General features: G+C 40.4%; 2 protein-coding genes across 5 annotated transcripts; both read right to left on the bottom strand.

Moving 5' to 3' along the window:
• Positions 1–316: 316 nt before the first annotated feature.
• On the bottom strand, positions 317–4,982 carry zgc:113184 (uncharacterized protein LOC553745 homolog). 4 transcript variants are annotated; one of them, XM_053444667.1, is made up of 5 exons: positions 4,829–4,982; positions 3,110–3,198; positions 2,447–2,575; positions 2,008–2,363; positions 317–1,891 (listed from the first exon to the last, which is right to left on the bottom strand). In XM_053444667.1, the coding sequence occupies exons 3-5, from the start codon at positions 2,556–2,558 to the stop codon at positions 1,715–1,717; spliced, it is 645 nt and encodes a 214-aa protein (XP_053300642.1). In that variant the 5' UTR covers positions 2,559–2,575; positions 3,110–3,198; positions 4,829–4,982; the 3' UTR covers positions 317–1,714. The 4 variants fall into 4 exon arrangements, with proteins under 4 accessions (XP_053300642.1, XP_053300632.1, XP_053300662.1 ...); XM_053444657.1 differs by lacking the exon at positions 4,829–4,982 and adding an exon at positions 3,307–3,430; XM_053444687.1 differs by lacking the exon at positions 4,829–4,982 and adding an exon at positions 3,303–3,411.
• Positions 4,983–15,408: 10,426 nt separating this feature from the next.
• LOC128457395 (probable nuclear hormone receptor HR38) lies at positions 15,409–20,834 on the bottom strand. Its single transcript, XM_053442065.1, has 7 exons — positions 20,673–20,834; positions 18,205–19,046; positions 17,609–17,738; positions 17,224–17,387; positions 16,895–17,097; positions 16,626–16,804; positions 15,409–16,538 (listed from the first exon to the last, which is right to left on the bottom strand). The coding sequence occupies exons 2-7, from the start codon at positions 19,042–19,044 to the stop codon at positions 16,276–16,278; spliced, it is 1,779 nt and encodes a 592-aa protein (XP_053298040.1). The 5' UTR covers positions 19,045–19,046; positions 20,673–20,834; the 3' UTR covers positions 15,409–16,275.
• Between the last annotated feature and the right edge of the window lie 1,862 nt (positions 20,835–22,696).

The raw sequence follows: 22,696 nt of genomic DNA, 5'->3' as shown, positions 1-22,696 counted from the left end.
AAGAAAAATATAAATATCTTGATAGATTGTAGAGTATGCTCCTAAACACAATGAGCTTTGTCCACTATGTAAACATGTAGGCAATATTTAATGTCTGCAAAGTCAAAAATGTGTACAAAGCTGATAAATGTGAGTTTATCATTAATTAGATCATGTAATAGGTGCTGTAAACAAAGACAGGGCAGAGGAAGTGAATTTTCACAGTGAAAAGATAAAGGTCCGACACTATCTTCAAGGATAAAAGCGTTGATCAAAAATCTGCAATAAAAACCAGGCAAGCAAAGTTACAGTTAAATAAAGATGCGATAATCACTGGTTAGAGTCAACTGACAACTTTTTAATTATTCATAACCAACAACGAAGTGAGAGCAAAACAAAAACTCCTTCAAGCAGTTGCTTAAATATAAACAAGACGTATGCCACTGTACAATGCTGACATCACTGAATTATTCCATCATAATAACCATTCAAAACAACTACAATAATATCTCAGATTTAAATACCTAAACATGACAGATTATTTGTTTGTTTATTCTTTAATCCTCTGAAGATGCTTTTATGTATTTTATACTTTTGCTCATCGTCAGGGTGTTCATCAAACACATATCTTGTGAGGTCTGAAAGTATTTCTTGGTACTTAAAGATGCAAAAGTCACAGGTACCATAGTAACACCCGGGGTGATCACAATCAGTCTAGATGAAATATTGATGATTTTAAATGACAGGTAAAATACAAGAGTGGTTACAAAGTGAAATGTTCAGAGTAGGAACTATATGGACATGAATACACCCTATAATAGGCTGCTGTTCGGAAAGGCACCTTAAATTACACGGTTTAACAGTGGGTTGGCTTTGGTTAATGTTTAAGGAAGTCTCTGTAGGAACTGTATACTGACATGTCTGTAGAGAGTTCAGAATAACTGAATAAGAGATGTGGTTTTCTACATCTGTTTTGTTCGTTTGTCTGTAATTTAGCAGGATTACATAAGACCTATGGGGCTGATTACCATTAAACTTGGTGGAAGGATGGGTCAGGAAAGATCTCATAAATCTTTGGTCTTGATTGTGATCTGGGGGCAGATCAAGGACTGATTTTTAATTGCTCAAACATTGCGAGGTAGGACATTTTGCAACATTTTCCTTGATCTCCCAGACAATTATTCATGGCTGTAGAATATACAAATCAGTCATGTTAAGGGTACTGATATTTATGATATTTATGGGTGTGTGTAAAATGGTACAGATCTAAATAAAAATCAAGATCTAGTGAATTTTAATGATGTTGGGCATTAGCAGACTTATGTGCTGTGTTCAGAGCCATTTTAGTTGTATGTAATACTTCAATGTTGTCAGCAGAACAAATTAAATTCTGTTATCATGCATTCATGTAAAGGCATAAATCTCAGCGAAGGACATCTCGAAACATTGACTAATCAAACCATGGCTATATAGTGGAAGATATAATGTTGTGTAATTTAGGTTTACTATGTCTTTTAAAATGCAACATGTCCCCACTGAATATAGATGTGAGCACAGGGAGTCTATTTCAACCCTGCACTTTACACCCTCAAGAACAATCTGCCCAGTTCAGTTCACAGGCAAACTGCAACTCTGTTGTTTCCAGAGATCAGGTTACCTAAGATTTACCTACTCCACCACATCATGCAAACACTCATCACTCATCTATCAGGACCAGATGCATGGTCCGCACCGTCTAGCTGATGTGGGTGTGAAGATGTCGTATGAACTCTCCTTTGGTGGTTGTGTCTCCGGGGAAAACCGCCTGGCAGAAGTCGCAGACATGTGAATGCAGCGCCACGTCTGACATCAGTAACCCACCGGGCTGGCTCATGAAGTCCATGACACGGGACCCCCTGTCTGACGCAGGAAACTGATCCAAACACAGAGCACACGGCGAGGAGTTAGAGAGGGAGAACATGTTATAAAATGTCAGGGCAAACTGGAGGATGGCTACAAGTGGCTTGTTGTTCTGTTGAGAACACCTACCCTCGGTGTGAGCACAGTCCTGTCTCTACCACGATGATCTGCCTGCCCTGGAGTTTTTGATTCACCAGATAAGGCTCCGTGCGGTCTGGAGGGGTCCACTGTTGACAGAGGTGCAACCTTCGGCTCCAACTTTCCATCCTCCTCACTCCGCAGAGGCAAATCCATGCAGAGCTTGGACATATCTTCCACGAGAAGATCCGAAAAAGTGTACACATTTCTGGAGACCTGATGGTCGCAACACTTTGGTGCTTCCTTCATCGGTTGAAGCTTTTCAGGGATGAGCACAGGGATTGCTTGGCTGCCCTGGAAGGGGATGGACAGCATGTAGCTTAACTCTCCATTAGGAACAGTGGCGCCTGCAGGAGGACAGTTGTGAATTAGTTTGATGAATATTGACAGACACATGTTTGTGAGAATCAGGTTTAGGTATTATATGGACCTTGCTGTTTCTGCAGGGCTGTTGTGAGTTGATGCAACAGAGCAGCTTGTCTCAGACAAAGCGACCTCAGGCGGAGGAACTGCTGGTACAGTTCACTGTAGGCTTCCTCCATGCCACCAGCTCAGGGATCTGCAGATACACAGCACGCAAAGGTGCACCTTCTAACTGTGGCTAAAGTATGATCACATTAGGAACCATTCTGCAGCTGTATTCAGACATGAAAATGAAATAATTTGCTCCAGCCATTTTCCGGAGTTTGCCTTTCACATATCACGTTCAAAGGCCACAGTATATGATTCATATTCAGCGACCACCACACCCTCCCGATGGAAACACCGGCATTCATAATTCTTAACTTGTTTATTATGATTATGTTTAACTGTCATTTACCACCCAATTGCACAAACACTATCACCATCATACATTTACAGCCGATCAGATTAATCAGGAATCTTCTTTTCGATCCTTTGTTTTTGGTGTTCCGTGTATCATGTAGTTGTGCTGACTGTGTTATTTTTTCAGGTAATAGTCTGTACTTGCAGACAATACGTTAATATAACAGATGTAACCTAAACATATTAAAAAATAGCAATAAAATCATATATTTCACAAATATTTCATTCAAACAGTTCATTTCACAAACATCAGCACAGATGTACTTACCCTCGTGTGCACACTCTGCTGCTGGTGTTCAGGACTCCTATCATTCCTTACAGATGTGAGATGTCTGTCGATCCTCCTGCACCAGCTTCCTGTTGTTGTCAAGGAATCAGACACGGCATATAAATCCAAACTTTATTCCACAGCCTACGACAAATGTGTGATAGTGAAATCCGTTCTGCAGATGACTCTTTACCAACCAGACTAGTGATTAAGTTTCTTCTTTCCTGTTGAGCTCATGGAAATTATCCTTTACTAATGTAACATGCATTGCAACAGGGAACTGTTAAACATGAGGAAGTAGCTCTTGAAAAACAAGAAGTGAAACCCCCTTAGTTATAAATGAACGTCACAGACTCTCAGTTACACTCTTACGTGACCTCTGCTGTGTATTGTCTAGCATCAACTCTTAATAAGATAGAGCCAGGTTTCCTTTCTTATATAAAAGAGCACATTGTTTGTCTCAGTTTAAACAAGTTATTTAATTTTCTCCGCAACTTGCAAAGGATGTGACGCAATTTTTAACTGAGACACATCTTTGTCTTGGAGGGAAATGAGGAATATGAAGGTTTCCTGTAGGGATTATATAGCTGAGGCCAGTGAAATGTTACAATAATAATAATAACTTTATTATGACCACTGCTGACATTCATCAAGATGGACTCACACTCTTTTTGTTAAATGGTTTAATGGTACCTGTTGGAAAAAGTTATCATCATTTATTAGGTGATCAAAAGAAGTGAAATTGTTTACTTATTATTTAAAGCCGCACCATGTATTTTATTAAATAAAAATGAAAAACATATTAATTCAAGTACTTTCAATGACCTGTATCAATGTCTGTTTTCTAAATTATTTAAAAAAACTAAATTATTTCTTCGAACATTAAAGGATTTCAAGGACCCCTTGGAACCGTGTTTAGTACTTTGGTATTTATTTATAAAGCTGCATTAAGCTCAATACTTGAATGTAGTTAGTTACTCTACACCACTGCTTACCATGACATGTGTCCAAGTGATTGATTAGCCCTCACAGATAAATGTCTCATGTCTCATCTCTGACATGAGGATACAAAGATGCATAAAAGGCAGACATGAAGTTAACTGAGTTGTCTCTTTCCAAACAATGTGTTTATATTGTTTGCATTTATTGAGATCTTTCTGGCAAACCTTTACTTTTACATTTACTATGTGTTCTTTCTCCTAGTTCTGATCGTCTATTATAATTCATTTTTAAAATCGTTTTACTCATTTGTGTATTTCTGTCTTTGTCTGTGTTCTATCGCTATGTGATCCTCAACTTGCTTTCAATTGTTTCCTATTGTTACAGTGTTTTGAAAGGTGCTACTCATCCAGTCAAAACAACAGCCTCCTCTCCTGTGAAGGGCTCTGTATGAACATATCTCCTTATGGGCTCTGTTCTTTCCTTCTTACCTTCTCTTTTCCCCACATTGAATGCCGTGTTATATTCTCATTCATTCCCTTTAGTTTGCTTGTTATTATATCTTGACAATTAGCAGTGAATCGCCCTCAAGCGGCTCAATTTATCCTTCATCAACTGCTTTCATTTTGTTCTGTTTCAATTTCACTTTAAAGTGAGAGTAGTTCTTTGTTGTTTCTTCCTTGACAGCTGTGACACATAGATCATATGATGTATTATATGAGACGTGTTTATATGAGACGTGTTTTGTATGAATCATACATAAAGATAAAGTTTACTTACGTTAACGCTGCTAGATGGTTCCCAGCAGAGAGTGACACACAGACACTGACAGAGGTGGTGATTATGTGATCCCTCCTCTTCCTCTTCCTTCTCCTCCTCACTGGACCTGAGGTTCATTTTTTTCTGATTATGTCATCAGGGTTTACCTGTTTCAAACATGCCCAGGTAAACCCTGCCAAAAATAATACTTCCCGTTTAACAACCTTCAAAATAAAAGTCACGACCTCTCGGGGAAGTTTCAGCTGTTCAGGAGACCTTTAACTGGGAAAGTGAAAATATGGGAAAGCACCAAAGAACAGCTGGAGTATCACCAAAAGGAACCATATGAATATAGTATCACTACAGCTCTTTGTTTTAAAGGCCAGTATTATGAGATTAGATCAAAACAACCTTACACCCTCCAGATAAATTTGACCAGACACTAAAACGAAAGTCAGCTTGATAACAGATTGTGTACATATTAAATTAATTGGGAATTTACATTTTGTGTACATTTTAAATTCTCCCAAAATGTCTAAATGCTGTTTATTATTATTATTATTATTATTAGTAGTAGTAGTAGTAGTAGTAGTAGTAGTAGTAGTAGTAATAGTAGTAGTAGTAGTAGTAGTAGTAGTACTAGTAGTATTTATTTATATTGTCTCATACGTTTGCAATCCAAAAGTCATAAATACTACAACCAGCCTGCAAGTGTCAGTTGAATAATAACAGAATTTAAACTTTCCCAGAGGTTCACAAAACCAATGACTGTTAGTCTGTCCTAACAATCCATGGCAGTCTGTGTTCATACCAATTTTTTGTGACAGGTGGTGCAGCCTGAACCAGTTTTCTTAAAAAAACGTTCTAGTACACCAGCTCACTGAGGAGCTGTCTCTTTAGCTGCGAAATGCTCTGTGTTGAAAGCGATTTCCTTTTCCAATCAAAAACAAGTTTACCAAGAGCAAATAGAGTAATCCAAAACAATGAGCTGAGAGACACCTGAACGATCTGTGGAGATAAACTGATCTAACTGTTGGTTAACAGTCATTTGACCCATTGTCCCGCTCAGTGAGGCTGTACACAGCAGTGGGCTGAATGCTGGCAGTTTGAGTTCTAGCATAAGGATGAAGGTATAAATAGTGTAGTAGTTCATTGAATATGTTAGCATGCTATTTACATATCAATGCTTAGTGTGAAGTTTACCTGAAGGGAAGAGGCAACCATCACAATGCCATTACTTGGTGATGGATGGGGTCTTTCTGTGTGGAATGTGAATGTTCTCACTGTGTTAAGGTTTAGCTCAGTTGCTCCAGCTTCCTGCACCCAAAGACATGCAGACGGGGGTTGGGTCATTCAATGACAAAAAATTGACTGTAGTTGTGAAAGTGAGCGTTAATGGTTGCTTGTCTCTGTATTTTTGCCCTGTGATAATCAGCCTCTTCCTTTAGAAGAAATAATTCCATCACAAATATGCACCACATGGCAGTGCTAGAAGAAATCTCTGTTGATCAAGTCGTTTTTTCCCCCCGTAAACTGAGATCCATGAAGTTCTATTATTATTTTCATAATAAGGGTAGCTGTGTGTGTGTGTGTGTGTGTGTGTGTGTGTGTGTGTGTGTGTGTGTGTGTGTGTGTGTGTATGTGTGTGTGTGTGTGTGTGTGTGTGTGTGTGTGTGTGTGTGTGTGTGTGTGTGTGTGTGTGTGTGTGTGTGTGTGTGTGTGTGTGTGTGCGTGTGTTTGTCCTACTGGGCCTTCGGGGTTGGCATTCTGCATGGAAAAAATAGACTAACACCAAGGCAGCGGAGTCCTGTGGGTGGCAGTGTATCTTCCATGCCATCTATCCACTTAGGAGGAGCAGCAGTTTTTGCCCTCAGGGTCAAACCCCTGACAGCTGACTCCACAGCCAGCCCCTCGTGATCGCAGAGGGGGACCAGCTCCTTCTGCTCCAGACTTCTTATGTAACTCTAAGTATGGAAGTTGTCATCTCTCTCGTCCTGGGAGTGTCTTTGTCAGGTCGACTCTTATCCTAGAGGATACAGTTAAATTGTTGTCCTCTCTGTTGTCAGTTGTTACTATCTACGACTCAATATTTTATTGAAATGATTTTGTTGTGTTGTTAAACACGTTATCTGCTTGCTGACCTTGGAAGTCGTAACTACACTGATTTTACTGTGGTTATGTTTTTACCCCTTTCTGTTTTTGTTTTTTGTTAGCTTGTTTGTAAACAAGATTACACAAAATCCACTGTAAGAAACTTGGTGGAAGGTTGTGGAATGCAGACTAGCCGTGCCAGTATTAAGTGACCACAATGCCTGGGGCCCAGGCCACCCTCTACTTATGGTTCAGAGGGAACTAGGAGGTCATTTTTAACCGTATCAAGGGAACACAACATTTATCCTCAAAAATATTTGCACCGTGATCCTTATATTTCAACATTTTCCCCAGGAATAATTTATGAATCTTGATTTGAAATATCAGACACATTTGGGAACTGCTATTTGTGAGTATGTGAGAATTGTTGTAGCTTGTTTAGATTGAAGGGGACTGGTGGGCCTTGGCAGTGGTATACGCTCCACTGAGTACCATTCTAGTTCGGCAGATTAATTAATAGCTCACAAGTTTGAGAAATCAGCACAAGAAGACTGCTGAAGGTCACCAATACAATCACAACGTGTCCTTTAACATTACTATTGTGCACAGATTCCAAAAAAACTAAATATATTACGTTAAATACTCAAATACAGTGTTAATATATTATATTCTATCTTCATGTTAAGTGTATTGATTGATATATCTTCATATATCTCTTGGCAAAATTGTTATTATGTATTGTCTGGAAAGCTTTATAAACTTCCATTCATGTCAAGCAAAAAATAAAAAAAGAATGGTAAGACAATATGTCAAGACTGTGGCAAAGAAAATGTATCAACAGCTGTTATCTGGCACATGATACTGGGCATGGAGAAGAGACTGTACAAATCACTGAACAAAAGTAAAGGAGCTGCAGGCTCTGTCCTTACACTGTGTGAAAGTCTGTATGTTAGTCTCTATTTATAACAGCTCCTCATGTATCCAAGGACATGTGTGATGCTTTATCACGTCCCAAGCTCTTATGCGACGTGTTGAAAACTGCTAACAAAGGACCACTCGTCATAATGGTTGTAATTTCGGGTGTAAAAATTTAACACAGCTTTTGGTTAAAGAGTGTTTGTGTACGTTGTTGCTGTTATTTATATGTGTGTTGTATCTTATACCACCATTCTGTGTCAGTGGGTTTGCTTGTTTGCACTATGTGCTTGCTCTGACCTTGAACCCCTCCCTCCACCCCACACACACACACAGACACACACACACACACACACACACACACAAACACATACACGCCACACCCTGTCCACTAGCCCCCATATCGCGGTCTCTTTGCACTTGATCACCCAGTTGGGGCTCTCTGATCTCCTGTGTGTCTATGTGTGTGCACTTCGCTGTGAATAACTTCCAGGCATGCAGCCAGGAACTGTCATCTGCTGGTGCAACACTATCCATCCTGTCAATCTTGTTTTATAATTGTAACATTCTCATATTCTCTGGCTGAGCAGAGAGAAGTTTCCAACACAGTGAGATACACATGCACACACACACATGCACACTCAGGATATCGTTTTTTATTGCTAACTATACATTTCAGGCAGCGTCTTCACATCTTATTACACTAATACATTTTTTCTAAAGCAGCAACGTGACAAGTATATGGTTATAAAGAATAGGTATAAAGAAGAAATGGGAACAAGAGCCCAAAAGTTGTGAGCAGGCAATTTATTGAAAACAACAATTTAACTGAAGTAGGCTGTTCATCAGCTGATCAAAAGTTTAAGACCACAGCTAAAAAAAACAAAAAAACTCCTAAAACAGAAATTAAAGTCTCAAAAACTGACTCAGTAATGAGTAACTCCACCATTATTGTTGATCACTTCAAAAATTCGTTTTGGCATGCTTGATGCAAGTGTTTCCAAAAGGCTAGTGCGAATGTTGCGCCAAGTGGTGAAGATGGCTTCACGAAGGGCATCCACTGTCTGGAACTGAAGTCCATTTTTGTAAACTTCCCTTGCCATCCATCCCCAAATGTTCTCAATTGGATTAAGATCAGGGGATCACGCAGGATGGTCCAAAAGAGTGATGTTATTCTCCTGGAAAAAAGTCTTGGTCAGACGGGCATTGTGAATTGGAGCGTTGTCCTGCTGAAAAACCCAGTCGTTACCACACAGACGAGGGCCCTCAGTCATGAGGGATGCCCGCTGCAACATCTCCACATAGCCAGCTGCTGTTTGACGCCCCTGCACAACCTGGAGCTCCATTGTTCCATTGAAGGAAAAAGCACCCCAGATCATGATGGCACCCCCTCCACTGTGCCGGGTAGAAAACATCTCAGGTGGCATCTCCTTGTCATGCCAGTAACGTTGGAAGCCATCAGGACCATCAAGGTTACATTTTTTCTCGTCAGAGAATACAACTTTCTTCCACCTTTGAATGTCCCATGTTTGGTGCTCCCTTGCAAAGTCTAAACGGGCAATTTTGTGGCATTGAAGGAGATGTGGCCTTTGAAGACGTTTCTTGTTTTTGAAGCCCTTCCTTCGCAGATGCTGTCTGATGGTTATTGGGCTGCAGTCAGCACCAGTAATGGCCTTAATTTGGGACGAGGATCGTCCCGTGTCTTGACGGACAGCCATTCGGATCCTCCGGCTCAGCGCTGGTGAGATTTTTTTGGGTCTACCACTTGATTTTTTTGTTCCATAACCCTGAAGATCTTTTAAGAAATGCAAAATGACTGTCTTACTGCATCCAACCTCAGCAGCGATGGCACGTTGTGAGAGGCCTTGTTTATGCAGTTCAACAATCCTACCACGTTCAAAGACGGTGAGCTTTTTTGCCTTTGCCATCAAGAGATCTTCACAGTGTGATTACTTGACAGGAAATGACATGGAATCCAAATTTTTGCACAGATTTTGGCTTTTAAAGGCTGTGGTCTTAAACTTTTGATCAGCTGATGAACAGCCTATTCGAGTTAAATTGTTGTTTTCAATAAATTGCCTGCTCACAACTTTTGGTCTCTTCTTCCCATTTCTTCTTTTTGCATTTTGAAGCTCTACTTGGAACCTTCCTAAGATCCAACAGTGCAAAATGCTAATTCATGCAATTTTTTAACTGGTCTTAAGATTTTGATCAGGAGTGTATATTTCATCCTAGATTTGCAGAGGTAAAGTTCAGCTTTGCAATGAACAGGTGTTAGATGAATTATTTCATGGTGTGGTCTGTCTTTTAACCTCTCCCTTAAAATCAAATAAGAGCAAATTGTAATTTTAAGACTCGAAATATGATATTTGTTGTAGAAGGGCTAAACTCAAGTTAATACCAAGGGAGACAACAATGACGGCCATTAACTGTCCCAGAGCAAATTGCTTTCCACCATCCCTTCCTCTCGCACTCTTCAGAATGATAATTCAGCGGGCTCACCATTCACTTATGAATTTAATCCTGTGGGGACTAAGAGCTCAAGACGGTGATGTGGGGTGCACAGCTATCACAGAGATGGCTTGAGCAATGACGTCTGCCAACTCATTTATCACCAGACTCCCTCTTAGTGAGCAAGACCAGATCCAATTACAGAGGTTTCTATGGGCTCAACAATAGCCTGCTATAAATACACTCAGAGGGTTTTCCACATTCAACAACACACCCACACATGTATCAGCACTGTTGCACAAATATACCGTCCGTGAACAAATGACGGTTTTTGGATGAACCTGAGACTTTGTTCATTATTTCTGCCTTTACATTTCACAATGACTGCTCTCAGACACGTGCATTGTTTTGAATTCATCACTCTGCACTGCGGGGAGCTGCTAATTTGATCCATATCAGCAGAACAATATGAGCGCCGGTGTGGGTGTGTGTGCATCATCAACGCATATGGGATTGGAGAGCGAAGAAGCACAGGGGCCCACACAGAGCATTAAACAGCTTCATAAAGTTATTTACAGCTCAGTCCATCAATAAACGACAGGTGCAACATCCTCACAAACAAACCCATTAGCTTTCCTCCTGCTGGAACAATATCCTCTTCACAAATCAGCTGCTCTCTCTGTCTCTCTGTCTCTCTGTCTCTCTGTTTCACTGTCTCTCTGTCTCTCTGTCTCTCTGTCTCTCTGTCTCTCTGTCACTCTGTATCTCTGTCTCTCTGTCTGTCTGTCTCTCTGTTTCACTGTCTCTCTGTCTCACTGTATCATGCCGCACACACACACACACACACACTCAACTCTAACATGATGTGAAGTTCTCTGTGAATAAATCTCAGAGTTACAAATGAGATTTATTTGATGAATTTAAATGATTTTATAGAAAATTGTGAAGAGGAAACATCTTTATAATAATAAAAGTAAAAGTACACAGTGGTATTACAGTATAAATAAATATCATTTTAAAATTGAACACTATTATGTTTTATGTTTTACCATACCACTAGACATGATGAGCAATGCACATTTTGTTCAAGTGATGATTCTTATGTCCATTCAATCAAAAACGCAATCAATGATCCACTTAACTGAATATGGACGCACTGCAGTGATCAGAATTTGGGCTCAAAATGTTTTTTTTTTAAGTGTATGTCTCATTTTTTCTAAATTGTTTTAATTTTGAAAAGCTCAGGCCCATGGTATAGCAGTATAATAATGTCTCCTGGTAGTGTTGAATATGATATTTTGCTGGTTTATTTTTAGCCCTGTGAGTAGCTCTTCAGATGGTTGTGTCAGACGATCCCATGTCCACCACTTCAGACCAGACTGACATACAACTATCAGATGAAATAGTTTAAATATATTTATCGTCCTCAGAGTGTAAAGTCCAATGATTCTGGTGATAAACTGACTTTTCCTCCAGCTGAACGGCTCCTATTTCTGGATCTGAAGGGAATTGTCTGGTGAAATATTTCGAATCAATTTGTGCAAAATCTCCCTGCCCGAAAGAAAACGAAGAAACAATAATCTGTCAATCTTGATATGTAATCAACAATATATATTCTGAAATTGAAATACCATTTTGTCAGGAGAAAGTGTGAATATTTAATTTCACTGTTTAGCTCCAATTCTTTGAGAACTACCTGTTGACTCCAGGTGTATTACAGTCAAATTCAGTACAGAACTTTTAAACTAGCGAGGTTGTCGACTCTTAGTATTGTAACTGAGCAATTCAATTTCAGCATTTTAATGTTGGAGTTGGTCATTTCATTTACTTGATGTACTGTTGAATTATGAAAATACTGTACGTCATACTTTCTAAGCGCATTATTGGTTTATCCTGCAGAGTAACTAGCCAGTCAATGTGTCATGTATGACATAAGATATTCAAGTAAAGTCAAGAATCTTTAATCATGATATAATACTTAAATTTAGATTATTGAGTCAAAGGAACATTTCTCGATGACACAGCAAACATTTCACATGCTCTCATGTAGTTCCTGTGCATTCGGAGAGTCTGCAGAAGCAAAGTGTAAAACACGTAGCTCAGCATGTTACTGCAACAAATCACCTTGACAAGTGAGCCACATATTACTGGTCAGAACATGGTGTCCCCATCGGCAGGGTGTAACACTACACTTTGTTCCTGAATACTGAGTGTTCCAAGTTGGGACACTGTTCAAAAGTTAAGGGGCCAATGGCTGCTCCAGATGGTCACTTTCCACTTTGGGAAAAAGATGGTGACTAGGAACACAGCAAGTTCAAACATGAGATACATAGGGGCGACAAATCAAAGAAAAAAAAAAAAATGTCATCCGTTTTTAGCCTGACAGGCCTCTAGAAGCACACTACTGCTCCTCAGCATATTGATCCTATCGGCCCCTTTACCAGCCCTATTAACACAATGACAATATTTGACAACCCAGCAAACAAACTTCAGTGACAATGCATTTTTTATGTGGGTTTTTTAAATATACAATCTCTACAATTTCTGAATAGTACTCTTCTCAATAGTTATGATTTTGAAAAGATTGATTTTGAAATTATCCTTAAACCATCTTTACGTTATATCCTAGTGGTAAAAAACAGGTCAACTGGACTTGGTTAAGTTCAACTCAACCAGGAAGAAAAGTTAATGTAAACTCCAGTTCTGTGATGGGACGTGGACTCATCGAAATAGAAGTTAGGCATGTATAGTCACCACTGTGACGGCCACACTCTTACTTTCCACCACGCCACGTAAAGGACCAACGACAGAAGGTTGGAACTGGGCATAAACACCTTGAGGTGCTGAGTTGTGTAATGTGAACATATTTCCAAGGGACACTGATGTCGGCTCAAAATCTCCCATAGATGTTCAGTTTTAATTCAGCCATAGGCATTCAGGCACCCCTCGTGCTTTCTGTGTAGGCATCGACACAGATTTTCCCTTTAATTTCCCAGCTATCTTTATAATTACTGGGTTTGAATTTTAAGTTTGGGAAACATGTCAGATCAATCAGTCTATTCACTGATAGAAAAAAAAGAACCAAAAGAAAATGGATTACACTGTAGATAACTTTGTTTCCTGATTAAAATAGTTTTATTAACAACAAAAGGAACTCTCTGAACTGTCGTATCCTCCTTATGAAACTCTCCTCACCTGCCGTTCCCATTACGGCTGACTTTTGGCGGCATGCTTGCCATTTTCTACCATAATGAACACCTCAATGCAAGTTAGCTTTCATATTGCCTCCTCCTCTTTTCTCCCCTTGTCCCTTTTTTCCACTCTGTCTGCCAACCCCCAAAATCCAGATGACCGCCATGTGGTGTACAGTGGGATCAGGTGTCGAGCGGCTGAATGCAGCCGGTGCTGCAGTCTGTGGCTGAGAGCGCGACGGTGTTGGCTTCCTCTGGTCGGGGATGTTGCCAATGTTAGCGCCATGTGTGGCAGGACAACACAGACCTGGTGAAGAGGAGATGAAGGAACACTTTTGGTCACTCTACATCAAATTGATATGTAACAGGCTGCAGCACAGTCAAATAGACTTTCTTTTCTTCAAGTACCAGCTGAGATGAAAATGTAAATGTCTGTATCACCATAGACTATAGGTAAAGAGTCCTCCCACTATCCAGGAATGAGGCTAAAATAAAACACATGAACATACATCATAGGATAAGAACCACGTAAAATAACAGAAACCGTATTGATCAATTGTGTTTTGACTTTTTAGTTCAGACCATATGTCCCATGCATTAACATGGACGAGGTGGGTTTTATGACCAGATGACGATCGAGACTCTTTGGCTTCACTTTTGCGGAGCTTCCATGTCTTCCATGGTGGCACGGCAGCAAAAGGTCAAAGTTCAGTCACTAAAGTTATGGAGATTCCCCTGGACACAATAACACATTGGCATTGATCTTACATAAACTCTACTGCTGTTCTCAAAATATAAATCAAATCTGAAGCGGAAAATGGTTCCCACAATTACCAAATATACTCCTGTTTGAGTAACTTTTGTTTGAGACCACTCGGCTGTTTCATTACATGTGCTTAGATTTAAAACATCAGTAGAACAGAGTGGGTCTGTGGAGGATGAGGAAGTCCAAAAGTATGATTGGATAAATTAACAGACCGTTGGTTTGCGTCTCTACGTAGAATTAGTTGATGTTTTAAAAAGATATACAGTATTATGAAATGTTCAAAATGTTTATATTTTGTTACCTATAATATCTTTTGACCTAAAAAACGGAAAAATGGCAAAGCAAGAACTAAAACAGAAACAAAATATGTATATAATAGAAATGAAACTCAAACATACAGAGGAACTGACTATTATATCTTTAACAAATGAAACCATAAAAAAAACTAAGGATAAAGACAATGTGACTTGTGACTTGTTTGGAAATAGAAGGAAATCCCTCTATTTCCAAACATTAGAATGAAGTCAATGGTTTGTTTTAAGACACATTTATTATCAAATATTCTCTGTCTCTGAATTCTTTTGAACAATTTTACAAAAGCCCTGGCAGTATATATATATTTATATTTCGTACAGGTCCACACACATGCTCCAAACAAAACCTCACACAGTAGGCTGAAAGATGTATCCTTCTTACTGTCTGAACAATGTGAATGAAGTGCCCGTAGCTGCTCGTCTCATCACGTTTCACTGTGATCACATAAGATACTCCATTTCTTAAGTTGATTTTGATGGAAAATGTAAAAAATAAATCCAACATATAAAAAACCAGTACGATTCAGAAGAGTGTGGAAGACAGCAGAGGTGAGGAAACATATGAAAGATGAAGTGTCTGTGTGTAACAGCTGTAAGGATGAGTTCAGGTCAAACATAAGATCTCTGTGGATGCTTCAAACATTGTGGGATATTTCCTTGTATACTCTAGCTGTGTCATTTAATCTAAACATCGATGGCTCCAGTTAAAACTTTTAATTCTTGAAGATCCATAACCACCATTCATCACTTCATGCTCATCCAGTTTATCAGTGGGCAGTGAGTATTCAAGTATTATAAGCTCTGTCAAACTGTACTTTGATACTCAAATATTAATCTGACACAGACCTGAAATCATACTCATCATAAAAGAGATCAGATGGTGACATACTTTATTCTTGTCCGTAACTTGTGCAGCTGCCTGTATGTAATGCTTGGAATGAAAATGCACTTAGTGTCGCTCAATGCGGTTTCGTGGACTGAGGGTTTTTTAAAGGCACTTTGTGTTTTCAATGAACAAGTCCATTTTTGTTCTTGTTACCACAGGGACGTTCTGCTTAATAGGACCTCCGCCAGCACCAGCCTTTACAAGGTGTCACAAGATGGCAGCACAAGAGTTAAGGTGGAACACTGTGTGTAGCTAAAGGCAATAAGGTTTGTCGCTGATAGTATCAAAATAAGAGTAAACTTTGGTCCGAGACCTTCCACAGGAGCACGATTACGACTGAAACTGTGAGACATAGAAATGAGTAAATAAAGTAGGAGTCCACAGTTCTTGTGATTCTGTGATCTACCATCTCATATTCTTAATGGGGTCAGAAAGCTATTTCAAAAACATGCTTTTTAAGAAATTAGTGTGTTTCTGAGTATGTAACACTGCATTGCATCCCCCCAAATACACATGTCTTTTTTTCAGCTGCATAGCAACATTCACACAGAAAGCACAGCAATAAAGTCATTTTATAAATGCACACAAAAATATATATAAACTGTGTCCTGAACGGTTATTACTTTTTCAGATGTGTCTTTGACCAAACTGAAATAAATGTCTATGTCCTCACACAAGTACCATTTCCAGTTTTAGACCTTGATGTTAGAAAAATAATGGTCTCTTGAACAGCGCCACACAGGTCAGTGTGAGGATAGAAGGTTCACCAGTAGAGTTCAGTGATCAAACCTCAGCCTTCCTCCTCCCGTGTGTCTGCCATTTTTATAAATTAAACATTTGTGTTCATGAGTGTTTCAGAATGGCAGAGTATCCAGAAAGATCTTCTCCACAATAGGTGGAGGCGGGACCAAGTCCTCCAGTTTCAGGTAAAAGATGCGCTGCAGGCCTTGTGTGCACAGAGTCCTCAGTTCGGGAAGTTTGCCCAAAAGACGAGAGAGATAGTTGGGTTGGGTCCTGGTTGGTTCTGATCCGTTTCCGTTCACGTGTTCCCTTAAACAAGTGATGAGATGATTCTGGAAGTCCTCCACCCGTTTGGGCTCCTTGAGGCCATGGCGATCTGGGTGCGAAAGATGCTCATATAAGAAACACAGTCCTGGTTTTAAATATTTATATGCTGTGAAACTGACAACAAAGGCTCTCTCACCAGTGATGATAACCAGCGCCGCAAGACAGGAAAACAATGAGATGTCTAAGTTCATGCGGTGAAGGCTCTGGGAGAAATCCATGATGGAGTCGATCCAGTCACCGAAACTGCGAACACACTGCAGTCGGTGTAGGACGACGCCGTTGCAGAAGATCAACTTGCTCTTCTCTGGATTTGACCTGTGCAGTTTTCCAGCCATTAGTACGATCAAAGCATTGACAGTGAAAAAACTGTTGACATCATTTTTTTCTGAACCATAAGAAACCAACCTGTAGGCGAGTCGGAGGATGAAGAGCTCAACGAAGGCAGATTCCAGGAGCAGCTCCTGGTCCTCGGCGCAGAAGTCTGTGAATCCTGGGATGGTTTCAGCCCATTTTCTGATCACGTCCAAGGAGCCTGTGAGCAGGTCATAAAACTGCTGAATGTCCCCAGCGTCCTCCTTTTCTTTCAGGTCGTCCACTTGCTCCTGGTACTGCAGAGGGATAGAAAGGAAGGGTCTGTGTTACTTAAGATGATTTTCAGTGAACTGTTTGCTGTGTTTATTTTGATCCTGCATAATGTAACCAGTCTGAGCTCTGGACAGGCTGTTGAGATTTACCTTGGAGTAGTCGTGCTTTCCAGTGGTTGGGTTTGAGTCTAAATGTGCTCTGACGAGACAGGAAATGATGTTGACACTGGGGGTCGTGGACGAAGCCTCGGACACAGTCTTGGGTTTAGAGGGCAGACGACCCCGGCGACCTTTAAGGCTGTCCGTGCGAACAACTATAAGAGGAGAGGATCACCATCAGTACATGTTTGTGACTCTCACGCCCGTCGCTGCACCCCACCACATGAAAAAACTACTGTTGTATCAGTTTCCCTTTTTCTGCAGTTGGCAGTGTCAGGCTCGGGTTCCATATGTCATGTGTCATTTCTAGCATTGGTTTCACGAGCTAAATCATCATCAGTCACTGAAAGCTTTAAGAGAGTTTGAAAAGTATTACCTTCTTTGACCATTCCCACCACGAGACATTTCTGGAAACGGCAGAACTGGCAGCGGTTTCTCCTCCTCTTGTCCACCAGACAGTCTTTATTAGCAAGGCACACGTACTTTGCATTCTTCTGTACAGTTCGCTGTTGAACATTGAAGAAAATTACATTATCCTTTCAGTTCATATTACTGCACGTATATGATATGATAAACCAATAAGTATGACCACTATCTTATGTCAAGTAAACAATTTTTTTAATTCAGTCAATGTCCTTGAAAATGTCATTGGGGTAAAGTGTATCTAAGGCAATACAAGCTGGTGCATTACTGGTAAATGGTTAATATGAATCTCCTATTTGACTGAATGCCTCAGTAGTTTAGTCCGACTTTAAATATCTACAACGTGAAAACCTAATAATATATCAGTGCAAATTCAATTTGTTCATATATACATAACATAAGAAAAATTATTTTATACCATTAAGTCTATGTTAAGGTAATATGAGCCAGGGTTAGGCCATTTATTTCCCTCAATAGTGGCTGGCATATTGTACTACATACCCAGTTTTACCATAGGATTAACCTGAAATTTGCAGTTCATCTGTTTACCTTGAAGAAACCTTTGCAGCCCTCACAGGTACGGACTCCATAGTGCTGACAGGAAGCATTGTCACCACAAACTGCACATTGGCCCTCACTGGATCCTGGGTTGTGGGTTTTAGGGGACACCAAGGCCCCCTCCACTATCCTGGGGCTCTCATGAGGTCTGTGCTCCAGGGACATGGGGCCACAATGAAGGGGAGAGACGTGCTGCTGGTGAGACAAGTAGAAGGGGTCGTCCTGGCTTGACTGAGCATCCTGGTGCTGCCCCAGAGGAGAGTGCTGCTCCGGTGCAGGGCTGAAGGTGAAGAAGGAGAGCTGCTGATTCATGGGGACCTTATCAGCCCCAGAGGAGGGGGGCGCCGAGGGGTAGGAGCCGAAAAAAGAGGAATCCCATGTAGGTGCAGACTGGTTCTGAAAGCCTGGTGTCGGGGGAGAGGCAGCCGCATAAACTGGGCTGCCATAGTAGTCTGAGCCACAAGACGACAGTGTTTCGTCCAGGCAGCTAAACGCAAAGGAGCCTGGGTAACAGCCGTACACCTGGAGATCATCCAGCTTAAAGGCCTGGTTCTGCACCTGAGGGCTGGAGCTTTCAGTTACCATGACGTGATTGAATGACACGGTGGAGGCAGGAGGAGAGGTGGTAATCTTGCAGGAATAAGCATCAAACTCCCCCACATAGCCATTTCCCACCAAGGTGTTGATGCTGGGCAAGGAAGATGTAGACAGCTGGTCCTTTTGGCCACTGATGTCCATCACCAGTTTGGCACTGAGGTCAGGATTCAAGAACTCTGAGCTGAAATAGGTGTCATGGGGCAGGGATGCATACTGGGTTTGGACGCAGGGCATCGCTAGGAGAGAGAGCACAGCAACAATTACTATGGATGGAAATAAACCCTAATGCCTGCCTTTGTAAGATAAATATGGTTTCCATTTATATATACTAAAGATGTGTTATACTATCTAAGCAAATGTCTAATTAAAAAAAATATTTCATGTATTTAAATACATTGCAAAACAAAACGTAACAACAAATTAACAACTGAAAATAAGCACTGTTGATATCGGCACTGGCAAGGAGCTAAGACACTGGTTTAATCCTTCAGGTTTTAATTTGTAATCCTCCATCTACACCCACCCAAACAGTAGCCTACATTAGCACCTTGAGCATGCACAGTCACATTTCCCCAACATGCCATCTCTCTGGCTTCAGGGCCAATGAGTCCTCTACTGAAAATGGAGAGGGTGGTCCAGCTGAGGAATCCGATATTCCCAGATATAGTGTTACTGGCTGTTAATGCTCTGCAACCTCCTTCAGTTGGGGGGCAACCCTCTCTCACAGGTACTATACCAGGGAGTGTTACGGATTGGGTTTCAGGATGGGCTGTATGCCAGCTGAGATGGGGAGGGTGGCAAAGCCTGTCTATGTGTGTTATTGTGTGCGTGTGTGTGTGTATGTGTGCGTGTGTGCATGTGTGTGTGTGTGTGTGTGTGTGTGCGTGATTGGGTGAATGGACATGTATCCACAAGTGGTAACTTCCTCACTATATGGGGGGGTTTTTTCAGTACAAAATGTGCTCCGCGTCTCACTAGAACACTTGACTGATCCAAGAAAACTATTCAAACTAAACCAAACTGCTGAGTTATTTTTTTCTAAACTTACAATTAAGTTTGACTTACGAGGAGGTCACTCTACTCGAATGTCCGACATGTGTTTTATTTTCTAAATATACACCCTATTCCCTACGTCCTCTCAAATGGCAACAGTAACACGCCCCCTGCATAAAACACATAACAAGCAAAATCTTTGATATGTAAACACAGAGTGAGCTGTGAACTATTTACTTGAGAATGTCCAGCGGACACCTGCTGCTCTAGCTTACACTACACTCAGTCATTTTCAGCTGTATAAAGTAGTCATGGTACAGTATCATCAGCAGTATAATTACTAGGTGGGGTCTTTTAATCAGTTACACTAAGTATCCTATGTGTAACTGATTAACATTCACTAATTAACTAAACTCACTAATAACAAAACATACAAACTCTTCACTACTATTTATCATAGAGGAAGAATGTGTGCTTCCATCATCATTACATGACAGTTTCATTAAGTGCACATAAAACTACTATTCAGTCAGTGGTGTTTATGGTCAGTTTGAAGTCGTTTTCTGCTATTGTATGGTGAGTTATAGTTTGTAATAGTTTGAATGACACTCAGTTATATCAATGATGATAATCAGGAAATAACAAGTTTCAACAAAGAATGAATAGAGACTTTATTGCAAGGCTGCTGTGGTTAGTTTGAGTTGGTTGTACCAGGTGAAGTGTACATACCTGTAGGCTTAAATATGATTTACAGCAGACTGTAGTAGCAGCAGTTTAAGACATAAAGTCAAGCATCTACAGTCAAAGTGACATCAGCACTGACGTCGCCCCCCCGATTGTAAACAAACAAACATCAGACTGTCACTCACCTGATTCGTGTAAATATCCGGATGGTGAAGCTTCTCATTTATTCCAGCCTGCAGTGAGACAGATCCACACTCATCCACACACACTGACACACACACACACTCTGGGTCACACCGATAAACTCCGAGCGCTTCACACACTCTTGTTTTATTTTGGCTGCGTCGACGGGAGGGCGGTTCCTTGCCCAAATATGGTGAACGGGGCGGTGGAACGTTCCGGGACGCGGGCCAATCAGCGCCGCGATCCGCACCGACGTTCTTCCGTGTGACGCACGTACGGGATTCCATTGACGCAAGAGCCGGGGGATAGTGCGTGCTAAATATAACCCGTCAACGACAGCGGCGCTCACGTGGGGCTATAACTGGATGGAACGAGTTAAGAATAGCCTGGATTGAGAGGTGCAGACGTGGTGAGAGTGGAAACCTACAGGTTGTGCACGGAGGGGAGGGGTCTTCTCTCAGGAGGGCGCAGGAAACACCTGTAGGGTTCGTTCATATGACTTGTGTTTTCATACAGGGCCAGGAAACCCCCGAGAGCCTCCAGCACTGGTTCACTGGTAGTAAAAAAAACAACTAAAAACATCTAGATCGGAGGACATAAAACTGAGGGTTTGAAAAGAAGGAATGAAAGGCAGAGTTTGGGAGAAACAATCTCACACAAATACCTCAACACATATTTCTCTTGCATATTTGAACAACATAAGACCATTCAAGAAATATTGTAATGAAACACTGCAAACTCTAAGAAGCACAATTTCTTTTGCAAGTATCTTTGCACTCGAATTTCAGATCCATCCTTCTACTTTATGTGTTTTTGTTTTGGAATTAATATATTGCCTCCTTCACGTTTTTTTATCATTCCCAACCACTCAGTCTTGTTAATATTATATTATATTATTTCATGTTTTGATTACAACCTGCCTTTATTGTTACCTATATATTTTAACTTGAATGATAATAAAGAACAAACTTAAATCAGCATCTGCACTGTAAACAACCCACAGATAATTATGTTTTTATTATACTCCCCAACACATTTCCAAATATGTAACTAGTGAAGTTAAATGTTTGAAAAAGATAATATCCTTTTTTCTCTTATGGCTCATCATCATCATGTGTTATCACTCGTTTGACACTGAACACTTTGACTCTCCATATTGATTTAACTCATGTTTTTACAGTTGCTAAAACACCCTTATCTCCAGCTCCATTCGTAGCTGCTCTGGGGCTTTCCATCTCATCATATGAGTTTCATTAGCTTTAAAAAACATTTTGCGACCATGTTGGATTTAAAGTGCAGATGTAGGTCATTCTGTAGGTCAATCTATATTTATTATCCGGTGTACAAGTTTCATCACAATTCACGTCATTTAAAAAAATCTTGCACCAAATCAAAACATGGAAATTTGAACATCTACATAAGTTGTTGTCTCCAAGGTAAATAACAAGTTAATTTTGAACCCAATGTGTTTGTATTATTTGCCTTTTATTATATCATTATTATAAACCAACAATAAATAGATAGAGAAAAATATTTTACTTCAAAAGTAACATAAATTGATGCATACTTAATAATTGGTCATTAATATGATGATGGATCATACTTTTATTTGTCAGACAAGGTGTCAGTTTTTGAATGGTGATGAATGATGGTTCTGTTGCGTTAATTTCACGATAAAAGATCATTGTAGAAAATCAGTTTAGCGACAGACTGTGTACTAACATGATCAGTCCTCAGTTGGAACAAAGATCTTTACTTTGACCTCCCGCGTATGAAAATTAGTGCAATTAACGTCTTTGACCTCAAGAGATGTGAAGTCGGACACCACTTCATACTATCATTATGTCATCATCATATAATTGTCACTATGCGTGTCGCGGCCTCAGCTGCAGACGTCCATTTGTCAACATCAGTTTAAGCATCACCTTATACCCCTCGTGACATAACTTCTCCACAACTACCAGGAAAAAAAACAACACACACTAACACTTGAACCGGCTCAGGGGACGTTTGGACGTGATCCTGT

Source organism: Pleuronectes platessa, chromosome 2 (genome assembly GCF_947347685.1).
Source record: "Pleuronectes platessa chromosome 2, fPlePla1.1, whole genome shotgun sequence".
NCBI lineage: Eukaryota > Metazoa > Chordata > Actinopteri > Pleuronectiformes > Pleuronectidae > Pleuronectes > Pleuronectes platessa.
This window is presented reverse-complemented; position numbering and strand designations above follow the sequence as displayed.